Raw genomic sequence first — 22881 nt, forward strand, 5'->3', positions numbered from 1 at the left:
TTCTACAAAATCCAATGGTGAAATTCCACATTATATGCACTGGAAATATATATTTAAACCCACACCCCACAATCCTATGATCCACTTGAAATAAAAGGCATAAAAATTTGTCCTTAACTACAATGCACAATACAAGAATGGCTGCACTGAAATTAGCTTCTGACATTCAATACAATTTACCTACATAGAAACAAATTTCAGAAATAGTGCAGAGAGTTGCCACTTATGTGTTGCACATATATCATACATGATTTATTCTAGTACTTTATTCTTGTACCAAATTTCTGGTGACAATCATGCTCTTTCAATCAGCTCATGCTCATTCCTCAAGGTGCTATTTAAGTGCCTCAAAAGGGAATTTGGGTATACTTACAGGTTGCTTTCATTTGAGTTTACTTCATCATCATCATCATCCTCTTCACGAGCTCCACTTCCAAACATCCCAGGCAGAAGGATCACAGACTGTGAATTCAAAAGGTTTCAGTGCTTCCATAAAGACATAAACATACATGAACAAAACCCATATAAATACAAACATTACAGCAATACAAATTTGTTTTTAAATAACATGAGAATTAGTAATAGGTAATTTTCCCTGTGAACCCATTCTGCTCATAGAAACATGGAAAACCTACAGCACAATACAGGCCCTTCGGCCCACAAAGTTGTGCCGAACATGTCCCTACCTTAGAAATGACTAGACTTCCCCATAAACCCTCTATTTTTCTAAGCTCCATGTACCTAACAAAAAGTCTCTTAAAAGACCCTATCATATCCGTCTCCACTACTGTTGCTGGCAGCCCATTCCACGCACTCACCGCTCTCTGTGTAAAAAAACTTGACATCCCTGACATCTCCTCTCTATCTACTCCCCAGCACCTTAAACCTGCATCCTCTTGTGGCAACCATTGCAGCCCTGGGAAAAAGCCTCTGACTATCCACACCATATTGAAGAGCATAGCTGATCTACCTCAATGACACTTCCCCACACTATCCCCATATCTCATGTCTCTTAATCTGCAGCAATCTACCATCTCTGTTTTGAAGGAACTCAAGAGCTTTCACAATGCTCTCAGTAAAGAATTCCAAAGATTCACCACCCTCAGTCTCAGTTCTAATTGGTCATCAAGTCTATGAGCACTGGATCGAGATTTGTCATCTAAGGGAAGCATCCAGCCTGTAAAGCTTTGCAAAAAAAATTCCCACTGTCATTGAAATCTTTCATTCTTTTAAATTCTAGATAATACATGCCTATAATACTCAAACTTTCTTTATGTGGCATGATCAAAATCAGATGCATCTGTATTAGCGGAGTAAATCCAACTACAATGGCCAAAGCTGATGGGAAGGGAACACTAGCAAGGAAAACGGTGAAGCAACAGTGGCAGGAGCTTTCTGGGAGTAATTCACAAGATGCAGGATCACTTCAATCCTTAAGAATCAGCAGTACTCTAAAGACAGGAGAAGACATTTTGGCTGATGAGGGAAATCAAAGACAGCATAAAAGCAAAAGAGAGGGCATATAATATTGCAAAAATTAGGAAGTACAGGTTGCTAGATGATAGGAAATTAAAAAAAAAAGACAACAGAAGAAGGCAACTAAAAAGCAGTAAAGAGAAAAGATGAAATATGAAGATAGCTAGTAATATAAAACTAAATACAAAATGTTTCTCCAGATATGTAAAGAGTAAAAGAAAGGCAGAGGTAGACATTGGACGCTGAATGTAGTAATGGAGAACCAAGATAAAATAGATGAACCGAATGAATAAGTATTTTATATCAGTCTTCAGTGTGGAAGACACCAGCAACATGCCAGAAATTCAAGAGAATCATGGGCAGAAGTGAGTGTAGTCATTACTACTAAGGAGAAAGTACTTGGGAAGATAAAAAGCCTTAAGGTAGTTAAGTTACCAGGACCATAAAGATTACACCCAAGGGTTCTGAAAGAGGTATCTGAAGAGACTGTAGAGACATTAGTATTGACCTTTCATTGATTACTAGAGTCAGGAATGGTTCCACCGGACTGGAAAATTGTAAATATTATTCTACTCTTTAAGAAGGGAGGGAGAGAAAACATAATAAACTATAGACCAGTTAGCCTGACATTTGTGATTGTAAGATTTTAGAATCCACTATTAAGGATGAGGCTCCATGGTGCTTGGGAGCACACAGTAAAATAAGCTGAAGTCAGCATGGTTTTGCTAAGTGGAGACCTTATCTTGCCTTACAAATTTGTTAAGACTTTTTTGAGGAAGTATTAAGTAGGATAGAGAAAGAAGAGTCAGTAGATGTTGTTTTTCTTGGGAGTTTCAAATGACCTTTGACAAGGTATAATGCACGAGGCTATTAAACAAGGCAATTTTGGCTGATAAGGGGAGTCAAATTCAGCATGGTATTACAGGAAAGGTACTAGCATGGAGAGAGGATTGGCTGACTAGCAGAAAGCAGAGTGGGAATAAAGGTTGGCTGCCGGTGACTAGTGGTGTTCCTCAGAGGATGGTATTGGTACAAGTGCCTCAGGACTCTCACCACCAGGTTCAAGGACAGTTACTACCCCTCAACCATCAGGCTTTTTGAACAAAAGGAGATAATTACACTCATTCTATTTCTGATGCTCCCACAACCAACTGCTTCACTTTTAGGACTCTTTATCTTGTTATTTCATACTCATTATTTATTGTTATTTACTTATACTGCATTTGCAGTTTGTTGTTTATTGATTCTGTTTAGTTACTGTTCTACAGATTTACTAACCATGCCCGCAGGAAAAAGGATCTCAGGGTTGTATGTGGTGACATGTAATACTCTGATAATAAATTTTCACTTTGTACTTTACTTTGGATCTGCCACTTTTTACTTTATGTGTTAATGATCTGGATGATCAAATTGATGGCTTTGTGGCCATCAGTAAATGGAGAGAGAGGTAGTGTTGACATAGCAGGGAGTCTGCACAGAGACCTGACAGATTGGAAGAATGAGCAAAGCATACTATAGGGAAGTACAGAGTCGTGTACTTTGGTAAAAGGAATAAAGGCATAAACTATTGTACAATGTCCTGTGTATGTTACTCAAAATGGCTTCTTTGGTTTGTTACGAGTAGGAATGCTTCTTTGTCTGATAAGTGTTTCTCTCGCCGTTGTTTCGCTTTAGAATGGCTGATATGGTAATTGTATTCATTTGTTAATCAATGGGGAATGTTATTGTGTTTTGTGAGGCTGGGAACTTGGGGGAGGGGTTTTCGCTGGCTTTTGGTTGTGAAGAGAGTCGGGAGGAAGACGGACGAGGAAGGTGGACGTGCGCTGGACTGCTCGTAAGACCACCGGGGTGGTCTCAGGTGCGACGATGTGGCGGGCGGATGGTTCGTTGATTGAGCTCCTACGATGTGCACTACACTGAACTTTGATAAGTTGGCGCCTTTTGTTTTTTCTTTCCTTGTATATATATATATTGTATTGCCTAATACTTCTTTAGTTAATGTTAGTAAACTCTTTAAAGTGTATTTCATAACGGTATTTGGTGTGAAGTTGATACTGTGGGCGACGCAAAGCATAAACTCGATTCTCACAGCACCTGTGTGTACGGGAGGTGGGTTGGTGTGTGGCTGGATCTCCTTTTCCCCTAGACATATACCAGCCTTTTGGGTAAGTGTTACACTATTTTCTAAATGGGGAGTGAATTCAGAAATCAGAGGTGCAAAGGGACTTGGGAGTCCTAGTGCACAATTCCTTAAAGGCCAACTTGCAAGTTAAGTCGGTAGTAAGGAAGGCAAACACAATTCTAACATTCATTTCAAGAGGACTAGAATTTAAAAGCAAGGATGTAATTTTGAGGCTTTATAAGGCATTGGCCAGACTTCATTTGGAGAATTCTGAGGAGTTTTGGGCCCCTTATCTGAGAAGGGATGTTCCCAGTTAAGGGATTCCAAACATTGGAGAGGGTCCAGAGGATTTTTATGGGAATGATCTTGGGGATGAAAGGGTTAATATATGAGGAATGTTTGATAGCTCTTGGACCTGTACTTGATGGACATTGGAGGAATGGCGGGAGGGCTCATTGAAACCTGCTGAATATTCAAAAACCTGGATAGAGTGGACAGGAAGAGGATGTTCCAAATGTTCCAATAATGGAAGAGTCTAGCACCAGAGAGCATAGTCTCAGAATAAAAGGACATCCCTTTAGAACAGAGATGAGGAGGTACTTCTTTAGCTGGAGTGAGGTGTATCTGTGGAATTCACTGCACCAGGCGATGTAGAGGCCGTCAATGAATATATTTAAAGAATAGTTAGATAGCTAATTGATTAATAAGGGCATCAAAGGTTATTGGGTTACTGGAAGAAGGCAGAAGAATGGGATTCAGAATAAATCATAAATCAGACATGACTGAATGGTGGAGCACGCTCAAAAGGCCAAATGGCCTAATTCTGCTCCTGTGTCTTATGGACTTACAATCACTAGAATCTACCTAATGAATATTTGCTTCACTAAAGCCTCATATAATTGTAGTAAGACAATTTTTACTACTCAGTGAAGGTCCTCTTACAAAGATTATATCTGGGATTAAGTCTCAGGGTACTTAAAGGCACATGATAAAATTGACTGTAGTCAGCATGGTGGTTTCCTCAAAGGAAAATCTTGCCTGACAGATCTGTTGGAATTCTTTGAAGAAATAACCTTGCAGGATAGACAAAGGAAAATCAGTTGATATTGTGTATTTGGATTTTCAGAGGACTTTTGAAAAGCCTTCTCTGGTTGACTGCCAGTTGCTGGTGGTGTTCCACAGAGGCCTATGTTGAGACCAATGATGGATAATGTAATTGATGGCTAGCTGCAATGTTTGCAGATGATATGAAGATAGGTGGAGGGGCAGGTAGTTTTGAGGAAGCTGAGAGGCTACTGAAGGTCTTAGACAGATTAGGAGAATGGGCAAAGAAATGTCAATTGGAATACAGTGTCAGGAAGTGTATGGTCATGCATTATGGTAGAAGAAGTGCACGGGTTGACTATTTTCTAAATGGAGATAAAATACAAAAAAACTGAGGTGGAAAGGGACTTGGGAGTCCTTGTGCAGGCTTTCCTGAAGTTTAATTTACAGGTTGAGTCTGTGGTGAGGAAGGCAAATGGAATGTTAGCATTCATTTCAAGAGGACTAGAATATAAAAGCAAGGATGTAAAATTGAGACTTTATAAAGCACTGGTGAGGCCTCACTTGGAGTATTGTGTGCAGTTTTGGGCTCCTTATCTTAGAAAGGATGTGCTGACTCTGGAGAGGGTTCAAAGGAGGTTCACAAAAATGATTCCAGGATTGAATAGCTTGTCATATGAAGAGCATTTGACGGCTCTGGGCCTGTATTCACTGGAATTCAGAAGAATGAGGGTGACTTCATTGAAACCTATCAAATGGTGAAAGGCCTAGATAGAGTGGATGTGGAGAGGACGTTTCCTATGACCAGAAGACACAGCCTCTGAATACAGGGGCATCTTTTTAGAACAGAGATGAGGAGGAATTTCTTTAGCCAGGGAGTGGTGAATCTGTGGAATTCTTTGGCACAGGCAGCTGTGGAGTCCAAGTCTTTATGCATATTTAAGGCAGAGGTTGATAGATTCTTGATTGGTCAGGACATGAAGGGATATGGGAAGAAGGCAGGAGCTTGGGGCCAAGAGGGAAATGGATCAGGCTTACTGAAATAGTGAAGCAGACTCAATGGGCCAAATAGCCTAATTCTGCTCCTACATGTCATGGTCTTACAAAGGTGACCAACATACCATTTGCCTTCATAAGTACTTGCTGAACCCACATAATGGTTTTCAGTGACTGGTCTACAAGAATATTGATAAAAATACTTAAAATGTTGGGACATGGAGAAAAATGAAGCTGGAAGGGAAATTGACAATCAAAACTTTGGGTTGAAACCCTTCATCTGGACTGAAAGAATAGCGGGAGGATAGCCAGTATAAAAGGCTGGTGGAGGCAGCTGGAAAAATGGAAAATCTTGGGCATATTCACATAAAGTTATTCAAACAAACCAGCAATGGTGGGATGGCCAACAACGATCAAAATGTACTAACCTTTGAATCCTTTGGCTTCTTTTTTCTGTTCCGCATTTTACTTTTAAGGCCAGTATTCTGCAAGGAAACCAGATAATCAATCAACATCTGGCATTAGAGTGCACTGAAATTAAGTACGGTCATCTCTCAAAGCACTAATCATTCTTATGGCATCTTTTAATGAACTGGGCTCCAAAAGGTATAACAAGTTTTGACAAAGAGTTTTATACATCAAAAATACACCAGTGTTTATAAATTCTGCTCGTTATTCCTAAGCATTAAGAACACTCCTTGCCCTATTTTATTAAAAATACGCGTCTTGGCATGATAAAATCCAGAGACTACTAGAAATGAATACATTATGGCTATTGGATTTTGTGTTGCATCTCTGAGGTTGTATTATTCTTAAGCATTAAAGGAACTCAGATAAAAGCAGAATTTGGAGACGTCTACATTTGCTTTGTTTATCTGCAGGTAGTGGACCGATGCTGCATTTGTCATACAGATTGTTAACTGTAACTGCCTTACAGAAAGGAGTATTCAGCCTCTCTTGCCTGATGTGAAAGAACCTTGCTAATATTGCTTAGTTACACCACTTTAAAGTACTACACTCAGTGGGCACTTTAATAAGTATCTCCTGTACCTAATAAAGTGGCCACTGAGTGTATGTTTGTGATCTACCGCTGATAAAACCCATCCACTTCCAGTTTCAGCATGTTGAGTATTCAGAGACTTTCTTCTGTGCACCATTGCTCTAACGTGTGGTTATTTGAGTTACTGCTGCCCTCCTTTCAGCTTGAACCAGTCTGCCCATTCTCCTCTGAATTCTCCCATTAACCAAGTATTTTCGCTCACGGAACTACTGCTCACTAAATGCCACGTTTTTAATTCCACGTCCCATTCCCATTCTGATATGTCTGTCCATGGTCTCCTCTACTGTCAAGATGAAGCCACACTCAGATTGAAGGAACAACACCTTATATACCGGCTGGGTAGCCTCCAACCTGATGGCATGAACATTGACTTCTCTTACTTCCGTTAATGCCCCTCCTCCCCTTCTTACCCCATCCCTGATATATTTAGTTTTTTCACCCTCTTTTTTTTCTCTCTCTCTGCCCATCACTCTGCCTGTTCTCCATCTCCCTCTGGTGCTCCCCTCCCCCTTTCTTTCTCCCTAGGCCTCCTGTCCCATGATCCTTTCCCTTCTCCAGCTCTGTATCCCTTTTGCCAATCACCTTTCCAGCTCTCAGCTTCACCCAACCCCCTCTGATCTTCTCCTATCATTTTGCATTTCCCCCTCCCACTTTCAAATGTCTTACTATCTTTCCCTTCAGTTAGTCCTGACGAAAGGTCTCAGCCCGAAACATTGACAGTGCTTCTCCCTTTAGATGTTGCCTGGCCTGCTGCATTCCACCAGCATTTTGTGTGCTGCTTGAATTTCCAGCATCTGCAGATTTCCTCGTGTTGCTCACTGAATGCTTTTTGTTTTTCATATCATTCTCTGTAAACTCTAGAGCAGTGGTTCCAGAGCAGAGATTCCAACCTTTTTTATGCCATGTACCCCTACCATTAACTGAGAAGTGGCAATTACAGAGACTTGCATGGCTCAAGGGCAGGATTGGTTACTTAGAGTGCCAGGCTTTAAATGTTTCAGAAAGGACTGGGAGGTAGGCAAAAGAGGTGGGGGCGCAGCACTGTTGATCAGAGGTAGTGTCACAGCTGCAGAAAAGGTGGATGCCATGGAGGGATTGTCTATGGAGTCTCTGTGGGTGGAGGTTAGGAACAGGAAGGGGTCAACAGGTTTACTGGGTGTTTTTTTTTTATATAGGCCACCTAATAGTAACAGGGATATCGAGGAGCAGATAGGGAAACAGATCCTGGAAAGATGTAATAATAACAGAGTTGTCGTGATGGGAGATTTTAATTTCCCAAATATTGATTGGCATCTTCCAAGAGCAAAGGGTTTAGATGGGGTGGAGTTTGTTAGGTGTGTTCAGGAAGGTTTCCTGACACAAGTGGAAGAGCAGTTTGGAGATAGTGATCATACTTCTATCTCCTTTACCATAGCATTGTAGACGGAGAGGAATAGACAAGTTAGGAAAGCGTTTAATTGGAGTAAGGTGAAATATGAAGCTATCAGGCAGGAACTTGGAAGTATAAATTGGGAGCAGATGCTCTCAGGGAAATGTATGGCAGAAATGTGGCAAATGTTCAGGGGATACTTATGTAGGTACATTCCAATCAATATTCAGTATGGAAAAGAACCTTGGCAATTATAGAAATGACTTGCAGCAGACTGAAAAGCTTGAGCATATAGACATTAAGAAAGAGGATGTGCTGGAGCTTTTGGAAAGCAAGAAGTTGGTTAAATCACCAGGACCAGACGAGATGTACCCCAGGCTACTGTGGGAGGTGAGGGATGAGATTGCTGAGCCTCTGGCAAGGACCTTTGCTTCATCAATGGGGACAGGGGAGGTGCTGGAGAATTGGAGGTTTGCAGATGTTGTTCCCTTATTCAAGAAAGGGAGTAGAGAAAGGCCAGGAAATTATAGGCCAGTGGGTCTTAATTCAGTGGTTGGCAAGTTGATGGAGAAGATCCTGAGAGGCAGGATTTATGAATATTTAGAGAGGCACAATATGATCAAGAATAGTCAGCATGGCTTTGTCAAAGGCAGGTTGTGCCTTATGAGCCTTATTGAATTTTTTGCAGATGTGACTAAACACATTGATGACGGTTGAGCAATACATGTAGCGTATATGGATTTCAGCAAGGCATTTGATAAGGTACCCCATGCAAGGCTTATTGAGAAAGTAAGGAGACATGGGATTCAAGGGGAGCTTGCTTTGTGGATCCAGAATTGGCTTGCCCACAGAAGACAAAGAGTGGTTGTAGATGGGTCATATTCTGCATGGAGGTCGGTTACCAGTAGAGTGCCTCAGGGATCAGTTCTGGATTCCCTAGTCGTTGTGATTTTTATAAATGATCTGGATGAGGAAGTGGAGGGATGGGTTAGTAAGTTTGCTGATGACACAAAGGTTGGAGGTGTTGTGGGTAGTGTGGAGGGCTGTCAGAGGTTACAGTGGATCACTGATAGGATGCAAAACTGGGCTGACAAGTGGCAGATGGAGTTCAACCCAGCTAAGTGTGAGGTGTTTCATTTTGGTAGGTCAAATATGATGGCAGAATATAGTATTAATAGTAAGACTCTTGGCAGTGTGGAGGATCTTGGGGTCCAAGTCCATAGGACACTCAAAGCTGCTGCGCAAGTTGACTCTGTGGTTAAGAAGGCATATGTTACATTGACCTTCATCAACTGTGGGATTGAGTTTAAGAGCTGAGAGGTAATGTTACAGCTTTATAGGATTCTGGTCATACCCCACTTGGAGTACTGTGCTCAGTTCTGGTCACCTCACTACAGGAAGAATGTGGAAACTACAGAAAGGTTGCAGAGGAGATTTACAAGGATGTTGCCTGGATTGGGGAGCATGCCTTATGAGAATCAGTTGAGTGAACTCGGCCTTTTTTCCTTGGAGCGACAGAGGATGAGAGGTGACCTGATAGAGGTGTATAAGATAATGAGAGGCAATGATCATATGGATGTCAGAGGCTTTTTCCCAAGGCTGAAATGGCTAACATGAGAGGGCACAGTTTTAAGGTGCTTGGAAGTAGGTACAGAGGAGAAGTCAGGGGTAAGTTGTTTGTTTGTTTGTTTGTTTGTTTTTTTTTTTTACGCAGAATGTGGTGAGTGCGTGGAATGGGCTGCCAGTGACAGTGGTGGAGGCAGATACGATAGGGTCTTTTAAAAGACTCCTGGATAGGTACATGGAGCTTAGAAAAATAGAGGGCTATGGGTAACCCTAGGTAATTTCTAAAGTAAGTACATGTTCAGTAACGCATTGTGGGCCGAAGGGCCTGTATTCTGTAGGTTTTTTATGCTTCTATGTAGTGCTGCCTTGTATACCATATCAACTGCTTCTACTTCTTATGTTATTTCCTGGTCATCAAATGCCCCTTAAACGACCCCAAAAAATCTTATCTGGCCATTATTTTATTGCTGTTGGTTCCAAATGTGCCTGAAAATTAGCTGCTAGATTTCCCTAGAATACACAAGTTGTACTAGAAAGCTGTGAAGCACTTTAGAGTATCTTGAAGATAAATGTAACTTTTTAATAAATGATTTGTAATTTCTCATCAGTTTTCTCTAAACCAGAGTAAATATATCTGCCTCACCTCACATTAAATCTGTCCAAATCTAACCAGAGTTCTCTCCAAAACCAGCTAACAGCATTACACATTTACTCCAGGGGGAACCAGAGTTGTCTATTGGTAATGAATGTGACTTTACAGTAATGAAACAGTAATCTAAGAGGCAAGTACCATAAGAATCATTTCAACTTCAGTTTTTTCATTTGACATAAATTTCAAAAGGAACGCTTGTCAAGCAACTTACAAGTAATTCTTCATTTTCTTGTTTCTTTAGTACAGTACAAGGAGCATCTATATAAATAAAGAGGAAAAAGTCAAAATTTTTCTGGAAAAATAACGGCAAACAAAACGGTAACATGATCAGACAAAAACAAAGAAATAAAGTGAAATTGCTGCTTCAGTGTTAAGTTTACACCTATACATTTTGACATCCTGCCTACAATAGCAACAAAACAATATTATCTTTACAAAGTACCTTCCTCTGACAAAACTAGCAATAACTAAGTAAATTTTATTCCCTTTTATGTTCTATGCAATTCTCTGGGACACTTTTATGGTATTTCAGGCAGCATAACAGGAAGAGACACTACAAAACAGAAATAATTTTGAGTTGTATGGCAATTATTAATCAAGCAGAAACAAACATCTCAACAGAAAGAAATGTTTCCCACAGAGGAGGCATGCACAAAATGAAAAAGGATTCAGATCCGTAGGCAAAACAGCAAACAGGAACACACCAAGCATCAACAGAGGAAAAAATAAAGCAATAGCTCAATTGCTACTGCATTCAAAATGACCTCCTAAGATTCAAGACTTGGCATATTTACTCAGTGCAGAAGGTAAATAAAACTTTCATGAGTCTGATTATGACAACAGCATATAAAAGCTGAGGTCTAAAGGGTTCAGTGCTTTGATTATTGATCGGCGGACCATGGTTCTAATCTCCAGGGAAATACTGAAAAAGCAGCAGGACTATCCATTAATGTACCAAAGTGTGAATGAGGGGGAGAAACACTGGATTAATTTAGACGTTTTAGAATGCCAAAACGAGCATCCAGATACGGAGCAAGGAAAGAGTCTGGATTATAATGAATTTCAATATAATTTCATCTCTAATTATTGTGAGCAAAATCACAATTCAAAGCCACCTTGTCCTCTGCTCTTTTCACAATGTTACCAAATTTCATTTTAAAAACAATAAATATCTTGAAGAATTCAATAGGTCATATAATTAATCTTGGTAACTTAATTAGTTATGCAATTAATTAATTAAATACATACCCATTGCATTAAAATATTGATCTAAAGGATTATGCAAGGAAGGAAATTGCTCTCTTTTCTCTTCCAATGTCCAGATCAAGTTACGGATTTTAGTGGGTGATTCTTGTTTCAACTGTTCTACAATGTCTTCGGTGCTGTTATATAGTGGTAGATCTATCTCAGATACTTTGAGCAAGTTCAGTAGACAGTCCAAGTCCAATTGCTCTATGAATTTCGAATAACGAAGCAAGAACAATCCTGCTGCTTCACGCCCTGTAGAAGAAAATAAATACTGTAGACTAAAAGTGATCATCTCCATGTAATTATCCATCTTTCCTTTCTACATGTTAGTTATTTCTCTCCTGAAAAGCTTGCTGGAAAAGCCTTTCTTTTAAAGTTTCTAGGACTGTTAATTGATAATTTTAGATTGATATCACATTATGATTTTAACAACAGAAAACTAATTTTCCCCTCCCTCACTCATTCTCAAAATTAGAAACAGAAAACCTACAGCACAATACAGGCCCTTCAGCCCACAAAGTTGCGCTGAACACATCCCTAACTCAGAAATTACTAGGCTTACCTATAGCCCTCTATTTTACTAAGCTCCATGTACCTATCTAAAAGCCTTTTAAAAGTCCCTATCGTATCTGCCTCCACCACCGTTGCCGGCAGTCCATTCCATGCACTCACCACTTTCTGAGTAAAAAAATTACCCCTGACATCTCCTCTGTACCTACTCCCCAGCACCTTAAACCTGTGTGCTCTTGTGGCAACCACTTTCAGCCCTGGGGAAAAAGCCTCTGACTATCCACACGATCAATGCCTCTCATCATCTTGTACACCTCTATCAGGTCACCTCTTGCAGCAAGCAGCATTATATCACATCAAAAAACTTCGTGTTCTAACATACTGGACGGTTTGTTTCAGTTACAGAAAATAAAAACCTATACTGGTTTTATCCTAATTCCTTTGCAAGACTATTTTGAAAAGAACTACCTCCCGCATCTCAATTTGAGCAATTTGCCCTGAAGCATTTGAAATATTCACTATGTGTGACCTTGACAAAGATCTATTCATAACAGAAGTTACAGATATTAACTGCTTAACATTGTGGAGTTAAGACCACACTGTATTTTTGCTTAAAATGACTGTTAAAAAGAATGTTAAGATCTAGAGCAAACCTCTTAACATACAGTACGGTGCAAAATTTTAGGCACATATATATCACTAGGGTGCCTAAGACTTTAGCACAGTACTGTGTATTATGTCTTTCCACTTATCGATTAACACTTAGTACTACTGAGCTATACTAGTCAGAAACGTCAACTGTTTATTCCCCTCCATAGATGCTGCCTAATGTGCTGAGTTCCTCTAGAATTTTGAGTTTGTTTCTCAAAATTTCAAGCATCTGCAATCTCTTGCATTTATACATTTTTGTTACCTCTTCAGAACATTTAATCACATTGGTCAGACAAGAACTGCCATTGACAAAGACGTGCTGGCAATCTTTGATAATTTTTCTCTGCAACCCCTCTTGAAATGGGCAACAACATTTGCTGTCTGCCAGTCATTATGTACCTCACTATTGGCCAGCGAGGATTTAAAAATCGCAGCCAGATCTCTAGCAATCTCTTCCCTTGCCTCACACAACAGTCTGGGATAAATATCACCCTGGTCCTGGTGATTTATCCACCTTTAAGCTCACTACGTCACTGAGGACCTCAGCTTTACTTAACGCTTGCACTAGAATATCACCTTACCATTTTCTGAAACCTCCAGCTAGAAAGTCAGTTGCTTTTCTGAGTACTGATGAAAAATATTCATTTAACCTTCTGGCTCCATGCACCAATTGAGCCTAATGGACCCTGCCCTTTCCCTAGGTATTTGTTCACCTTTATTATATTCGTAAAAATCTTTTGAATTACCTTAACCTTGTTCACCAGATGGTATTTCATAGCACCTGACTGCCTTCTCATATTTTTACTTTAAACATCACCCTACATTTTTTTATACTCAACAGTCCTCTCCTTTAGTTCTCCATTCCTGCCATATACCTCTTCAAAGGGTGGTCTAAGTAGTCTTTTAAGGCTAAAGTACATAGATAAGTGAAGAGCATGGAAGCGAAAGGTTATCATGAGAGGACAGGGATGTCTTATGGAGTTTAGAATCAGTTCAGCTGTGATCTTATTCAGTGGCACAGCAGGGTTAAGGGCAACAAAGAATGCTACACCTGTTCTTAGCTCACAAGATCCTTTGCTTTCATTTCTGCATTTTTCCCGTTACTTCATTTCATCATTGCACAAATTAACTCTCTGGGGAGGCTTCAGTTCTATTGCATGTAGATAACGTGTTCCGTACATACGTACGCAGGTTTGCATACACAATTATATTACCTGCATCATTTAACCAATTAATCCAATCTAACAGTTTGTTGTCAACTTCCTGGCATTTTGTAAGTGTGTAAAGGAATGCCCTTGTCTTTACTCTGTTATTCTTCTGCACAATGAGATCGAGAAGTTGGCCCATAACTTGACATGGTTTGGAGGCACCTGCAGATATATTATCACACTCCTCTTTGCTTAGAACCCCGTCGGATTGTAATTCTTGAAGTAGATTTGAAACGTTCCACTCTCCAGCTTTTAATTTTTCTTTCTCTTTAATTATCAACTGCAGCATTCGATCACCAAAAGGATTCCAAGATTGACCTGTAAATAAACGGCAACCGAGGAATAAAATGAAGTAAACCATACATGATACCTTTTGCAAACAAGAGAAAATCTGCAGATTTTAAGAAACAGAAAACCTACAGCACAATACAGGCCCTTCAGCCCACAAAGCTGTGCCAAACATGTCCTTACCTTAGAACTACCTAGGCTTACCCATAGCCCTCTATTTTTCTAAGCTCCATGTACCTATCCAGGAATCTCTTAAAAGACCCTGTCGTTTCCGCCTCCACCACTGCCGCTGGCAGCCCATTCCACACATTCACCACTCTCTGTATAAAAACTTACCCCTGACAGCTCCTCTGTACCTACTTCCAAGCATCTTAAAACTGTGTCCTCTCGTGCTAGCCATTTCAGCCCTGGGAAAAAACCTCTGACTATCCACATAATCAATGCCTCTCATTATCTTGTACCCCTCTATCAGGTCACCTCTCATCCTCTGTCAACTCCAAGGAGAAAAAGCTGAGTTCACTCAACCTATTCTCATAAGGCATGCCCCCCCATTCCAGGCAACATTTTCCTTCAGCGTTTTGTATATGATGATACCTTTTGCATCTTGTTAGAATGCACTATATTAAGAGCAAAAATCAAGGAATTCTCAAACAAAAAAATGTACTTTTCACATTATCTCTCCAAATTAATATTGTAACTAGCCATAATTACACGGCAGCATGGTAGTGCAGCGGTTGGCATAATGGGATTCACAGTGCTAGCGACATGGGTTCAGTTCCCGCTGCTGTCTGGAAGGAACTTGTACATTCTTCTGTGACCACATGGGGTTCATCTGGGTGCTCTGGTTTCCTTCCACACTGCAAAACATATGGGTCATGTGGATGTAATTGGGTAGTGCAGGCTTGTTGGGTTGGAAAGGCCTGTATCTCTAAATAATAAAACAATAAATAATGGAATTCAACATATTACTGATCCTCTATTGTTGGAATTTTCCATGCCCATTTATTAAGTCAGGTTATAAGAAGGTCTAGTTGATAAGGTGAAGAATTATTATGAGTCAGGTTTTTTTTTACCCGTTTTAGAATTGGCTTCTTCAATCCTACTATTCTTTTCAGTATTTTCCTTAATTTGTTTTTCAGCATTGTATTTTGATGCTTCTTTTCTTAATTTTCTGGTTTGTTTACGATCTTCCTTAATCTTTAACTTCAAAGCACTACAGATAAAAAAAAATCACATTATGATTAGCAATGACAGAGGCATAGGATGGTGCAGAAGGAGAAACATAAGAGAGCAATGAGAAACATAGAGAGCAATGATTATTTCAGGTTTGTAGTTACAATGAAAAAAAAGACCAAATACTAACAATTCAAGAAAAACAAGAATTAACTTAAAGGAAAAACATACAGCAAAAAGTGCTCGAGTCTATTTCTTTAAAAGGGGAAACAGTTGAAAAATTGGAAGAGTTTTAAATTGGCAGTGTTAAAAAGTACTGTAAAATTGATGTCATTTAAATATCAAAGCATGTATTATACATGCTGAAATAAAGAAAACAAATATTAACATTGCACCAATTTTTAAATAGATGGAGTCAACCAATATTCAAAACTATGCAATCAGATTTAAACTACACAATTTACTGCCCTTAAGTTTGACTATTTCCCTTCCCATATATGTAGTATAGCCTCAGGAAGTTCTGCAGATTTGGCAATGCAGGAGGAACTTTGCAGGTTAGGCAGCAGAAATTAATGTTTCATGCTGAGACTGAAGTTCCTCCAGCATCTATGGAAAGCAATAAAAGAAAAATCAGCGTTTTGGGCCAAGACTGAAGTTCCTTCAGCATTTTGTATGTATTGCTCATAACCTGTTGAGTTTTTCTAGCATTTCTGTTTTTGTTTCTGATTTCCAGCTCTTTTTTGATTTTCAATATCATGGAAAATCATTCAGTTCAACATCAAAGAAACTCTGATGTATGTCAACTTGTGAAAAGCACCAAAATAGACATAATTCCATTAGGTGACAAGCAACTAATTCTTTTAGCATTGAGTAGTTTAATAGCAGTGAGTATTACACATTTGTGTTTAAATGGTTTCTTAGGGCCTTTCTGAATCCATTGGTGAAAAGAAATTAATGTTAGATAAATCTCAGCTGCATAAAAGATGGACTTCAACAATTTATTTAGAAACATCACTGCAAGGAGATTTCTATGAGAAAAATCTATTTTACAAACACTGGTATGAAGAAACGAACATTACCTTGAGCATTTCTGTTTAATGACTGCTTTTGAGGATTCTTTGTTTTTCATTATTTTAGCCTCAAACTGAAAAACACAATTTGCATTGAGATGTAAATGATTTAAATTTAATTCGTGGTTGTCTAACAAGTGAAATTTCTTCAATGTAGAAGACTGCAAATCTCAGGTCATGATATATATTCAAGGCTGAGAAAAAAAGAGTTTTGGGCAGTAAGATAATCAAAGGATCAAAGTAATAGTGAGAAAAAGGAGAGGGGTGTTTTGCACATTCTGCCTGAATGGAATGTTTGCAGTATTGTTCTATTTTGGATTTCCAGTATCTACAGTATTTCCCTTTTTTTATTTTAGGGTCAACTACCCCCCAGTGGATCACCAATCCAAATGATGGGCCCACTGTTTCCTTATTCTATGCTTGCTAAGTATTTTGTATGAAAAATTTGCTTTGAAAGCATCCTTACGTAGTTGTAGTTCCAGCCACAAATGCTAGAATGCATCAAGGAGTTAAATCTAATCTCATGCAAAAAGAGGAAAAACTAGAATGCTGTCCAGGTCATGCAGCATCTCCAAAGAAAGGAATTGAAGTAACATGTCACTGCAATAATTTCTATTAGAAATTATTGAAAGTAGTTAGGCATTCTATCTAGATTTTGCCTGTGATCAGTTATTTTCAACAGCTTGTAGTTTAAATAATTTATTTTTGAAATTCGCAATGGCCTTTTAGAACATAGAACATAGTAAGGGGGGAGGCAGCAAAAAGAAAACTATAGGCCTATTAGTCTGACATCGGTAGTTGGAAAGTTATTGGAGTTGATCCTCAAGGATGAAGTTATGAATTATCTTGAGGTGCATGACAAAATAGGCCCAAGCCAGCATGGTTTCATGAAAGGAAGTTCCTGCCTCGCCAACCTATTGGAATTTTTTGAGGTAATTTCAAATAAGATTGACAAGGGAGAGGCTGTGGATGTTGTGTATTTGGATTTTCAAAAGGCCTTTGATAAGGTGCCGCATAAAAGGCTGCTTAATAAGATGAGGGCCCATGGAATTACAGGAAGGATATTGGAATGGGTGGAGCATTGGCTGATGGGCAGAAGGCAAAGAGTGGGAATACAGGGATCCTATTCTGGTTGTTTGCCGGTTACTAGTGTTGTTCCACAGGGGTCGGTGTTGGGGCCTCTTCTTTTTACACTGTATATCGATGATTTAGATTATGGATTAAATGGTTTTGAGGCCAAGTTTGCAGATGAATCCAAGATAGGTGGAGGAGCAAATAGTGTTGAAGAAACATAAAGGTTTTTGAGAGACTTGGTTAGTTTAGGAGAGTGGGCAAAGAAATGGCAGATGAGATACAATGTTGAGAAATGTATGGTTGTACATTTTGGAAGAAGCAACAATCGGGCAGTGTTATGTGTGCTGAACAAACCAGATGGAAATGGGGTCCAGAGCTGTCGTTCCCTCCCCCCCCCCGGGAACTATGCTGCTAATGAGAGAGAGAGAGAGAGAGAGAGAGAGAGATGAAGAACAGAGGTAAAGGCATCTGCTACAGATAAGAGAGAGAGAGAGAGATGGATGATTTAGTATTATGGCTTCTTCACTGATGGAAAGGTAAACAATCTTTTGCTGCAAGGACACTTCTTTGCTTGTTAACATTCTTGCTGAGACAGCAGGGAGTGGACTAGTTTGATGGACATGGACACGTGGAGTTGATGGATGGCTGATACCCCGACAGTGGGGATAAAAGATGGGTCTGGGGAGACACCTTCAGACACACCAGTGGACACTGAAAGAGTGTTGTGCACCCACAGGAAGGTGGGGGCCTGGAGGATCGATTCAGGAGAATCAGTCCGGAGCACGGTGGATGAAGGCAGACCGGTGGGGACTTGTGTGTGTGTCCGCCCTTGCCTGGGTGACGAGTCCATCACTGAAGAATGGTCTAGCCTGGTACGGAAGGGTCATAACCGGTGACCCCAACGGTACAACGGAACAAGACGACGACGACGGAAGGTTTGCCTGCTGCAGCTGCTCATCTCTTGCTCGGTCTCTCTCTCTCCAACATTGCAACACAACAACAACTACCTCAGCATGAACTGAACTGAACTCTATATTCTCTTATGACAAAATCTACCCCTAGACTTGGATAGAGCTTGGTTTTGATCCTTATTCCTGCACTTCTGTATTTATCATTGCTAACCTGATTTATATGTATATTGGCATTTTTTTGATACTGTATTGCGTAGTTTACTAATAAACACCTTTAGTTACAGTACCACCAGACTCCAACGTATCATTCCATTTCTGCTGGTCTGTTAACCCAGTTACGGGGTACGTAACAGGCAGATTATTATTTAGATGGGGAGAAAGTTCAAAAATCGTAAGTGCAAAGGGACTTGGGGGTCCTAGTGCAGGATACCCTAAAGATTAACCACGAGGTTGGATCGGAAGTAAGGAAAGCAAATGCTATGTTGGCATCCATTTCAAGAGGAATAGTGTGTAAGAGTAAGGAGGTGTTGATGAGGCTCTATGGGGCACTGGTGAGACCCCATTTGGAATACTGTCTGCAAGGTTTTGGGCCCCCTATCTTAGAAAGGATGTGCTGATGTTGGAGAGAGTTCACAGAAGATTCACGAGGATGATTCCTGGAATGCAGGGACTAACATATGAGGAGCGTTTGTCGGCTCTTGGATTGTATTCATTAGAGTATAGAAAAATGAGAGGGGATCTCATAGAAACATTTCGAATGTTGAAAGGGTTGGACAGAGTAGATGTGGAAAGGCTGTTTCCCTTGGTGGGTGAGTCCAAGGCAACAGGTCACAGTCTTAGAATTAGAGGATACTCATTTAAAACAGAGATGAGGAGAAATTTTTTTAGCCAGAGGGTCGTGGATTTATGGAATTAATTGCTACATACAGCTGTGGAGGCCGAATCATTGAGGGTTTTTTAAGGAGGAGATCGACAGGTATCTAATTAGTCAGGGTATCAAGGGACATGGGAAAAAAAGCCAGAAATTGGAACTAGACAGGAGAATAGTTTAGCTCATGGTGGAGTGGCGGAACAGACTCGATGGGCCAAATGTGATCTTCAGCTTCCTGCGGACCTGGGCGACTTCTTTGAGTTCATCCGCGAAACATTTTAAATTTTCTGTTCTTGGGAATTTTTTTTCCTTTTCAAGGTGACTGGGGTTCTGACGAAGACCATGATCTACAGCTGTGCTCAAACTACATCCTTCATGGATGGTGGGTTCTTCCTCTTCAGAATGTGCCGAGCTGCCTGCGTTTCGGGATCTCCGATCTCCAGGAGAAGCTTGGAAGACAGGCACCTTTGGGGTGTGGTTCTGAGGATGACCTGACTATTCGTTGATGTTGCTTAATGAAGCAATGCGGGAGATCGAAACATCAAGACAGTGGGCTCAGCTATTGTGGAGGCCCACACACTTGAGCAATCTCTCTCTCTTGTGACAATGACAGAGAGTCTACTGATTCTCGAGTCAGGGGAACTCGAATAAGTGATGCTGCAGAAACATTGAAACAGTGAGCTGCCAGCCTCCCCTATCATAGGAAACATAGAAAATCAATACAGGTCCTTTAGCCCACAAGGTTGTGCCGAACATGTCCCTACGTTAGAAATTACTGGGCTTTCCTATAGCCCTCTATTTTTCTAAGCTCCATGTACCTATCTAAAAGCCTCTTAAAAGAAGCTATCGTATCCGCCTCCACCACCGATGCCGGCAGCCCATTCCACGCACTCACCACTCTCTGAGTTAAAAACTTACCCCTGACACCTCCTCTGTACCTACTCCTCAGTACCTTAAACCTGTGTCCTCTTGTGACAACCATTTCAGCCCTGGGAAAAAGCCTCTGACTATCCACATGATCAATGCCTCTCATCATCTTGTACACCTCTATCAGGTCAACTCTCATCCTCCGTCACTCCAAGAGGAAAAGGCCAAGTTCACTCAACCTATTCTCATAAGGCATGCTCCCCAATTCAGGCAACATCCTTGTAAATATCCTCTGCACCATTTCTATGGTTTCCACATCCTTTCTGTAGTGAGGTGACCAGCACTGAGCAGAGTTCTCCAAGTGGGGTCTGACCAGGGTCCTATATAGCTGCAACATTACCTCTTCACTCCTAAATTCAATTCCACGATTGATGAAGGAGAGTACACCATACACCTTCTTAACCACTGAGTCAACTTGCGCAGCTGCTTTGAGCGTCCTATGGACTCGGACCCAAAGATCCCTCTGATCCTCCACACTGCCAAGAGTCTTACCATTAATACTATATTCTGCCATCATATTTGACTTGCCAAAATGAACCACTTCACACTTATCTGGGTTGAACCCCATCTGCCACTTCTCAGCCCAGTTTTGCATCCCATCAATGTCCCGCTGTAACCGCTGACAGCCCTCCACACTACTCACAACACCTCCAACTTTTGTGTCATCAGCAAATTTACTAACCCATCCCTCTACTTCCTCATCAAGGTCATTTATAAAAATCACGAAGAGTAAGGGTCCCAGAACAGATCCCTGAGGCACACCACTGGTGACTGACCTCCATGCAGAATATGACCCGTCTATAACCACTCTCGACCTTCTGTGGGCAAACCAGTTCTGGATTCACAAAGAAATGTCCCCTTGGATCCCATGCCTCCTTACTTTCTCAGTAAGCCTTGAAATGGGGTACCTTATCAAATACCTTGCTGAAATCCATATACACTTCATCTACTGCTCTTCCTTCATCAATGTGTTTAGTCACATCCTCAAAAAATTCAATCAGGCTCGTAAGGCACGACCTGCCCTTTACAAAGCCATACTGACTATTCCTAATCATATTATACCTCTCCAAATGTTCATAAATCCTGCCTCTCAGGAGCTTCTCCATCAACTTACCAACCACTGAATTCATAATTTCCTGGGCTATCTCTACTCCCTTTCTTGAATAAAGGAACAACATCCGCAACCCTCCAATCCTCCAGAACTTCTCCCATCCTCATTGATACTGCAAAGATCATCGCCAGAGGCTCAGGAATCTCCTCCCTCGCCTCCCACAGTAGCCTGGGTACATTTTGTCCGGTCCCGGTGACTAATCCAACTTGATGCTTTCCAAAAGCTCCAGCACATCCTCTTTCCAAATATCTACATGCTCAAGCTTTTCAGCCTGCTGCAAGAAATCACTACAATCACCAAGCTCCTTTTCTATAGTGAATACTGAAGTATTCATTACCTTTGTTATTTCCTCCAGTTCCATACACACTTTCCCACTGTCACACTAACCAATCCTGTCCCTGAGCCATCCAAGTCTCTGTAATGGCCACCACATCATAGCTCCAAGTACTGATCCACACTCTAAGCTCATCCACTTTGTTCACAACACTCCTTGCATTAAAATAGACACATCTCAAGCCTTTGGTCTGCGCGTCCCTTCTCTATCACCTGCCTATCCTCCCTCTCGCACTGTCTACAAGCTTTCTCTATTTGTGAGCTAACCTCCTCTTCCCCAGTCTCTTCAGTTCGGTTCCCACCCCCCAACAATTCTAGTTTAAACTCTCCCCAGTAGCCTTAGAAAACCTCCCGGCCAGGATAATGACCCCCCTGGGATTCAAGTGCCACCCGTCCTTTTTGTACAGGTTACACTTGCCCCAAAAGAGGTCCCAATGATCCAGAAATCTGAATCCCTGCCCCCTGCTCCAATCCTTCAGCCATGCATTTATCCTCCACCTCATCCTATTTTCACTGTCGCGTGGCACAGGCAGTAATCCCGAGATTACTACCTTTGCGGTCCTGCTTCTCAACTTTCTAACTCCCTGTAGTCTTTTTTTGAGGACCGCTTCCCTTTTTCCTACCTATGTCATTGGTACCAAAATGTACCACAACCTCTGGCTGTTCTCCCTCCCACCGCAGGATATCTTGGACGCGATCTGAAACATCCCAGATCCTGGCACCTGGGAGGTGCTCGCTGTGGCAGGAGTGATCTCTCTCTCTCGATCATTAGTAAGAGAGAGGGCATGTTGAGATGTCGAAGTGTTGGATGGACAGTAGTTTTTGATGGATTACAGATCATAGTCTCTGAGGGCTATTGGTTGCATGGTAGGTGGTGGGGGCAGCTGATAATTTTTGCTGGAACAAGTGGGCACAGGGTGAGAGGTGATGCTTTGCTGCTGCTTGTGTGTGGGGGGAGGGGTGATTTTCTGTCATTCATTCTCTAGATTTTTTTTCCCCTCTTTTTCATGGATGTCTGTGAAGTGTAAGGATTTCAGGGTGTATACTGTATACATTCCCTGACATTAAATTAAACCACTGAACCATTGAATCCACTGTCCCAATGATTTGAACTGTATGAATAGTATGGATGACAAGCTGTTCAATGTATCTCAGTACATGTGACAATAATAAACCACTTTCAATTTGGATCTCTGTTTCTCAAATTTGCTCATTTCCCTA

The 22881-nt window shown here is 40.9% G+C and overlaps 1 protein-coding gene across 4 annotated transcripts in view; it reads right to left on the reverse strand.

Annotated features, from left to right (window-relative positions):
• Positions 1-22881, reverse strand: part of ttc3 (tetratricopeptide repeat domain 3) — a 177868-nt gene that overhangs the window by 94970 nt on the left and 60017 nt on the right. For all 4 annotated transcript variants that reach the window (XR_012098877.1, XM_073044993.1, XM_073044992.1 and 1 more), the window contains exons 22-28: positions 16443-16507; positions 15264-15403; positions 13909-14220; positions 11534-11785; positions 10497-10543; positions 6067-6123; positions 374-462 (exon numbers count right to left, since the gene is read on the reverse strand). Coding sequence is in view for 3 of the 4 variants with exons in the window: in XM_073044993.1 (XP_072901094.1) it covers positions 374-462; positions 6067-6123; positions 10497-10543; positions 11534-11785; positions 13909-14220; positions 15264-15403; positions 16443-16507 (962 nt within the window). In the remaining variant the exon portion in view is untranslated. The remainder of the gene's footprint in view (positions 1-373; positions 463-6066; positions 6124-10496; positions 10544-11533; positions 11786-13908; positions 14221-15263; positions 15404-16442; positions 16508-22881) is intronic.

The sequence above is a fragment of the Hemitrygon akajei genome, chromosome 5 (genome assembly GCF_048418815.1).
Source record: "Hemitrygon akajei chromosome 5, sHemAka1.3, whole genome shotgun sequence".
In the NCBI taxonomy this organism is placed as follows: domain Eukaryota; kingdom Metazoa; phylum Chordata; class Chondrichthyes; order Myliobatiformes; family Dasyatidae; genus Hemitrygon; species Hemitrygon akajei.